The sequence below is a fragment of the Mesitornis unicolor genome, unplaced genomic scaffold, assembly GCF_000695765.1.
Source record: "Mesitornis unicolor isolate BGI_N332 unplaced genomic scaffold, ASM69576v1 scaffold10400, whole genome shotgun sequence".
NCBI classification, from domain to species: Eukaryota; Metazoa; Chordata; class Aves; order Mesitornithiformes; family Mesitornithidae; genus Mesitornis; species Mesitornis unicolor.
Window position 1 is genome coordinate 160,882 of NW_010159074.1, and position 7,816 is coordinate 168,697.

The following is a 7,816-nucleotide window of genomic DNA, read 5'->3' on the forward strand; positions in this document are numbered from 1 at the left end:
ATTTCAACATTTATATAAATAACTCTAAACCCCTGCTTTTGATTTTTTTTTGTTTTTCGTTTTTTTACAATGTAATACACGCTTTTTGAGTTGGCACTCAAAAAATTGCCATTTTTCTTCTAGTTCAGAAAACAACTTTTTTTTTTTTAATAGGCCTCTTCTAATATAAAAATACTCCTGCTCCTTACACATACACTTTCTCTTATTTTTAATATATATTTATATATTTATATTGCAGATCTTTAAACAAAATGTTTTTTGTGCAAATATTTTGTCTTTAAAGATAAGTGAAATAATCAAACAAAAAAAAAAGCATTCACACACAGCTCAACTAGAAACAAAACAAAACAAAAAAAGGACTACAGTTGATTTTTTTTTTCCTTTTTAAACGTCTAGACACAGCTCAATAAAGAAATGTTTTTGCAAGCTTGGTAGGCTTGTGCATTCAGACCAGACATAACAAGTAAATATTTATACATGGAGAGATGGGGAAGCGCTTTTATTTTTTTTCTTCGCTCATCTTCCTCAACTCTCTCTCTCCTTTTTCTTTTAACAAGAAGTGCAGAGTGTTTCATTTACTTTCTTGTTTTTTTTATTTCCTTTTTTTTTTTTTTAAAAGGGGTGCCCTTTTTGTTTCTCTTTCTCTTTGTTCCACGTCATTGTGCTCTCAAGGCCATTGAGTTGTGAATGATGGAGTCTGGTGCCCTCCAAGATGGAGGGCAGCCCGGTGCTGTTCTGCTGGTGCTGGTAAAACGTGGACCCGGGGTAGTGCCCGATCACCTCGCTGTACGTCGGCGGCGGCCCCTCCATCCTCCCGTTGCTCCCGTAGCAGGTCGCGCTGATGCCAGAGTTACTGCTGGGGGGGCACGGCCCCCCGTACACCGAGTTATCTATCAAGTCACTGTCGAAGATGGTTCTGTTGGGGGGGGCCCGCACCGACTCCCTGTTGAGCTCCATTTGCTGCTCGGGGTCGCGCAGCTGCAGCGTGCAGGGTCCCTGGTACGGGGGGGGCTCCTCGCCGTCTGACAGCGAGATGGTGGGCGGCAGGTCGATCTCGTGCTGCAGGTAGGGGTAGGTGGGCTGGAACCTGTTGAAGCGGTCCCTCTGCAGGAAGGATGGCACTGCCAGGCGGTCGCTAGGCCTCGGGGTGTAGATTTGCTGCTGAAAGGGAGAAAAATGAGAAAACGAGCGAGAAGCGTCAGACGCTGCAGCCCGGGACAGCGGGGAAGGCAGCGGCACTCGCGCCCGCGTCGCCCTCACCTCTGTTATGCCGTTCCCCGACACGGTGCTTTCTGAAGGCCACAGGCTTCCCTCCTGCATCGGAAAGAAGAGAGGGCAGCATCAGTCCCACTGCCAGCACCCGTTCATTCTGCAAACGCTCGGGACAGGTTCAACTCTGTGTCTGAGCCCATGTACGGCATTGCTGTCAATGTGCTCCTGCCCGGCTACAGCAACACACAGCACAGATCCTCTTCTGAACAGCCTGCATAGCAGGGGCATCAGCTACTGCCCTATATGCTGCATATCATATGGCTATGCACTAAGGGTATTGGCTTATTACCACTGAAAACACCACTGCTGATCAAAATTTCCCTCCATTTCCCCCTCCGTTTATATTTAATAGATCGCTTACAGAATGAATGATGAGGATGACACCAGCAAACAGCGCTCTCCCATTTGCAGACTTCCCCCCGCCCGCCCACCACCACCCAGCGTGTTTCTCCCTGGTTCAAACACGCCAGAGGAGTATTTTTCAATTTGTGAGCCATGAGCCGTGGGTGATTCACAAGACATCAGAAAATGCTCCATGAAATAATGACAAGACTTAAAAAAAAAAAAAGAAAAAGCTCACACCCACATTCTGATGCACACAATCAAGGAAATCATGGGAAAATAAAGATAATAAGCAAATAACCAAATGTTAAGCCTAATTTTGATTTGGCTAAAAAAAACCCCAGAAATCTGTAGCAACAAGATGGTTCCAGAGTATTTTTTCCCCAAAAGGGTAAGTGGTCCTTGGCTTAAAGAGACTGAGGAACTGTGGTCTAGAGGCTTCTTTACACTGCGCATGCCATCCTGATCGTGCAACCCAGACCCAGCCATGGCAAAGCCACAAGCCAATTTCCCCCGAACCATGAGATCAGCTCACAATTCATGATCAAAACAAACAAAGGCTCTTCCCATGTGTTGGTGATACTCAGCATCCATAGTTCACCCTAGACACTTTTGCCTTAGGAACTAGAATATTTACATACTGCTAATATTCACATACAGGCAGGACTGGAGGTGCACAAGCCAGACAGCTCATGAGCACAGTCTGCAAGTGCTGGCACTTCCCAATTCCTCACAGGTGAATCTCCAGTTTTGGCACAGGCATAAGTATCTACCATCAGTGGAAAGAAAATGCCCAACGTATTTCTTTTCCCCCCTTCTCCCTTTCAGGTGTCCCATATAAAGGCCATTCTCGGGCCCAGCCTATGCAGCAGGGCTCCCCAGATGAGCAAACCACAGCTTTCCTCCTCCAAAAAGGTGCCCACCGACAAGAGCCTCAGCACCCAGGCACCCTGCAACACGCATTCGACTGCCCAAAAACACAGCACCGGCACCATGTTAGCATCTCCAAAGAAGGTGCCAGTTGTATCCCGTCCCTCCTCCTCCCTGTCCCACCTTTTTCTTCTTTATTTTCCCCAACTTTGGAATATATTTTCTCTTGTGGCATGCCACGTGGGATCAGATATGGAGAGAAGCCCATCAGGTTCCTGGTTTTGAAGCTTGGCACACAAACCTCAAGGCAGTCCTGTTGGCAGTGCAAAGAAAACACTGATTTATATGGAAATGAGATGACCCAGATTCTTCCCACTTCTCGGTGTTTTTAGGGAGCATCTCCTTGGAGCAGAGGTTAAGTGCCACAGCACCAGCATCCTCCCCGCCTACAGCTCATGAATGCGCTGGTTGAGCTGTGTGCGCATAGCCCTTCACAGACCTCGAGACTTCAATTCGCGTCTGTTTACACAGGCATCAACTGTTCAGTCTGGTCCACTTTACAGGAATTTCTTGCCTGCAGGGACAGTTTACAGGCAAATTCCCTCAGCAGCCAAAAGACCTAAGAGCAACTGCATCTGCCACAGATCAAACCCTCACCTCAACCCCCCTGCTCAGCTATGGCACTGACACCAAAGGGCACAGGGAGTGTTTCCAACGCTGTCAGCCCTCCATGTCACCCTGGAGGACACCGAAGCAGCGGGCAGGAGCGGGATGCACTCTGAAAATTGTGTTTACTTTGCCATGTCCCCGTGGCAGACTTCCTGAGCAGCGAGTACCCCACTGCCTTCTGCTAGATGTTTTATATTTAACTTGGCGGTGGGCAGTGCCATGGCAATATCCCATCTGCTTCCCCCTTTCCCAGGAGTGATGTCAGCCGGCTCTCGCGAGGGCGGCTGCTGCCCGGCCCTCCCCAGCGTACAGAGCATCGCCGCAGTCGGCCAGGGCTTCCCGCTGCAGCAGGCGATGGGGAGGGCACACACACCCCCCTACGTGAGCTGCTTTGCCCCAAAATCTCCCCTAGCCCTCAGTCCCAGTCACCCAAAGCCTGCACCCAATGTCAGGGCTCAGAAGAAAAGCTCTGGCTCACAGATCAACTCATCCAGTTTGTCCAGATGCTGCATGTACAAGAATAGCAAACCAGTAGAAACACCATTAAAACAGAATCCACAGAAATAAGGAGCAGACAGGAGACCCATTTTCTGTAGGAGCTGGAGCCTGCAGCTTGTATTCACCACAGGAGCTGGACCTCCGCAGCCTGCAGCTGACTGACCGTGAGCATGCTCACCGCTCGACCCTCCATGATGCACACTGTGTGTCCAGCTCACCCCTCCTAAAAACTCAACAGTGGGGTTAAAACTGCCAGAAAACCGTAGTCAGAGGAGAGCAAAGTCTCAGAGACAGAATGCATCCATACTTTTAGCCTTCGTGTTTTGGCCACGGGATGGCTACAGAGCACCTACCATACCCAGCAAAACTGCACTGCCCTGGGAAGAAGCATTCCCACTGTAAATCCTCTCCTCGCTCACCCCCGATTTTCAGTGTATTTAAGATCTGAATTCATCTCAACAATGGCTGAGTCGAGAAAGCTGTGGTTTTTCAAAACGAAAGCTGAGATTCTGATACCTGATGAGCAATGCGGCTGTAAAAGCCTCCGCAAGTATGCCGGGACTCACTGCAAAACCTAAAATTACTTTTAAATTTCTTTTTAGATATCAGTCTTTGACTTTTATAGAACCACTTGTTTTAGTAATGTCAGAGAATTTTCTCTGTGAAGCTGCATGGTGCAGATTAAGTCTCTGAGCCTTCAGAAGGACTCATATTTTCCATTTTGGGGGATGAAGGTATGCTTGAAAATTGCATTTAAACCACTTCTTGTGGGAGTTGGATATCGCTGTTCCAAAGGCACAGGGACGGTGCCATTCTTAGTGCAAAAAGGTTTTTAGTAGCAAAAAAAAAAAACAGATGCTCTTTTCCTATTCCTGGAGTTTCTCCTGGCTTTTTTTTTTTTTTTTTTAATTTCTTAAATAGTTCTGGAAAAATAAAGGTACTTGTTATAAGGAGATAAAAGTACAGCAAGATGGAGAAACACAAGATGTATTACAAGAATTCCTGGCTAGCAAGAACCGCATTAAAAAAAATCCTTTAGGGAAATTAATTTCTCCTTGAGTTGTAATTTTTGAGCTACAGTAACAAAAAAAGGACAACTCCGGCAGACCTAGCAGCATCCTGCAATGGGGTGAACTCCTTTAATATTTCAGAAGATGAAAAGCATGCACACAGCTCCAGTGCCCATCTGCAGTCACGACAGCAAAATGAAGTTTGGGATTTAAAAAGCCCAACACCAGTTCAGCGCAAGTTTAATGGATGATGTGAACTGGTGTCCAGTTCAGCATATCCTGTCTGCTGCCCTGGAACGCTCGCTTAGACTGGAGCTGTGTTCTGCACAAAAACATCTGTGCTGAATCCAAAAGGAGCTACACCTTTCCCACCTTCATTAGGATGGATCACGCTGTAACGAGCTTCCTGCTCCACGCACGAGGGGCTTCTCTGTTGGTCAGGAGGGCGCTCGGGACACAGGGATGCACGGCTGGCACTCCCTCACGCTGTGCTTGCAGCACACACAGGGGCAGGCGTAATTATAAGGAGAGGGGGAAAAGCCAAAATGGTACACGTGCACTTCTCTCCTTAGCTCTGAGAAAGGTTTTGAAGGCTCTGCATCCTCACTGAGGTCTAGTAGAGGGGTGAGGGTAAACCTTTGCAGAAAAGCTATTTAATCGCGGATGTGTCTGAAGGCTGAATAAGGAACGAAGCTGTTTTGGTGTAAGTGGAAAAAAATGGTTGGAAATTTTGGGCTAGTGAGAGTTTAAAGAGAAAAAAAAAAAAGAAAAGAGGGGAAAAGGCATTATTTTTAAAACAGTCAACAATTTTTGATTCGACCTGAAATTTTTGTTCAATCTCCATGTGATTTTCTCTTCTCTTTCCATGTTAGCCTTCTTTCCTCTTTTCAAAGAAAATAAAAAAACAAGCCACTTAAGAAAACAGAAATTAGTATATTAAAATAAAAAAGGCTTGATCTCATGTTTGCTTTGAAAATGTAAAATGAAACATTTTGGTATTGTTCAAGTAAGCACTCTGAACATGAGAAAAGAGTGGAAAATATGAAAATGGGAAAACAATCTTTCTGTTATTTTTAAAAACTCACGTGCTCAAGCACCCACGTTTTGCTACAGTCGAGAGCAGGTGCACAGGACAAGAGAGATGAGATTCCTGTAACTCCGGGAGGAGCTGGAATACATGCGGGGAGCTGAGCTCTGATGCCCAAAGCAGGAGGCGACTGAGCGCTCAGCACCCTCGCAGCTGCTGGTTTAAGGCAGGATCACACACTCCTGGCACTTTGATCGTGTTGCACCGCATCGATAATGAACGTGAGCTCCATGCAGTGACCTCTGCAGATGCACTCCACAGCCCACAAAACCATGGGTGGTTTAATTAAGCTCAGGGTTTGCACAGCTCTCCTTCCCAAGGGTCTTCCTCCCTTCAGCACAGAGCATCAGGTAAGGGACCTTTGCTGTGTGCAACGTGGGACTAAACAAGAGCAGCGATGGGGCAGAGGGACAGCCTGTGCCCTGGGCGGCTGCTGGCTGGACAGCCTTCGGCAGCGCTGCACCGGAGACTTACCAAAGCAGATGTTAGACATCTCTTCCCTCCAAAAAAAACCCCAAACAAAAAAACCCCAACAAACAGTCACCTAAATAAAAGTAAAAAACAAAACCAAACAAATGAAAAACCACAAAAAAAACAAACCAAACCAAACCCAACCCAACAATCCCAGTATTTGATCTTCTTCCTGCAGCAAGCGTGGATTAGATACAAGAGTGTGGCCCCACACAGACCACCACAAGTCAGCCCTGGTGTGCTCAGCCTGCCCTGTAAGTCTGCAAAGGAGAGTGCACAAAGCAGTGACCTTGAGGAAGCTCTATTGCTTAAAAGCTTTAAGATCCTTATGGTGAATGCTAAAAAAAAAAGTATCCATACAAGATATCCCTGTGCTGAAGACAGAGCCACGTAGGCAGCAGTGAAGAGTACACACTCACCCTTCGAGGAAATGTGCTGTCTTCTCTATCTGTTCTTGTAAGCCTCTCTGAGCTGCTGTATAAAGCAGCATCTGCCACAACGCTGGAGAGGCTCCCCCTCGAGTCTCCATCAAAGGTACAATTGAAAAATGGAGAAAGTCTTTCAGGATCTCCTATTCTCTTCAAGGTAGGCAGTAAGTTTTTACACAGTCATTTGAGAGACTCCAACCGGAGCCACCAAAGGACTCAGTTTGGGGTTGTTAAAGGCAAGACACATGCATCCCAACTAGCTGAGGGTATGTGGTGGTTCCAGGACCAGGACATGCCAAGAACAGCCTTCTGCAGTTACTTTAGTGATGTCAAGTTCAAATTGCAAAGCCCAGAGCAAAGGCAGAGGCTATAGCTGTCCATATATTACAACACCCTAAAGCACCCTAAAGTGCCAAAGGCATCCCTAAAAGGGCTCCCTCCATAACTGAGAGACAGAAGATGATGTGAAGGCCCAACGTGGAGGACATCTCTTCATGCAGTGCCAACTAGCACATGGGAAAACGCAACCCAGACAAATGCCTTTGGCTCTAACGTTTCCCTGAATATCACAGCATTTGGCAAAGAGCGTAAGACAACGCAGGTTGGAGGAGCAGGGTGTGACTTACTGATGAGAGGTTCTCGTCTCTCCGCCTCCCCTGGCTGTGCCGGCTGATGAAGGATCGCGCAGACCATCCACGTGATCACCACCACCATCACCATCATCACCACCACGATTATGATTATCTGTACAAACTCCAACTCCGCTGCAAGAGAGACAGACAGACAGACTGTAAGCCACCAGAAAATGCAGCATGAAACTGAGCGCAAGAACTAACATGGCTGAGACAGCAATGACACTGCTGCATCCTTCCCCCATAAAGCTCTCACATATGCATACATGGGCTCTGTGTGCTTTGAGCCCAGCTTATTTACTTAATAAGAAATTCGTCAATTCACTTTTTCAGTCACAGAATAGTCTCTCTAGGAGGGATCTTTAAAGACGATCCACAAAGCTGAGTGCTCCCCAGCTACAATGCAGACAGGACCTCCCAAAGCCCCCACCACCGGGCACAAAACCAGGAGCATCTCAGTGTCTCTTCCCATCGCCACCACTCCAGCCTGCAGGGAGGACAGGACTGACGCCCTCCTCAGCACACCCACGCACCAGG

At 47.2% G+C, this 7,816-nt stretch overlaps 1 protein-coding gene across 1 annotated transcript; it reads right to left on the reverse strand.

The window, feature by feature from the left end:
- Positions 1-387: 387 nt before the first annotated feature.
- On the reverse strand, positions 388-7,406 carry PMEPA1 (prostate transmembrane protein, androgen induced 1). Its single transcript, XM_010185518.1, is given in 4 exon segments — positions 388-1,161; positions 1,261-1,314; positions 7,274-7,337; positions 7,339-7,406. Coding segments are annotated over 4 exon segments (699 nt in total). The 5' UTR covers positions 7,371-7,406; the 3' UTR covers positions 388-612.
- Between the last annotated feature and the right edge of the window lie 410 nt (positions 7,407-7,816).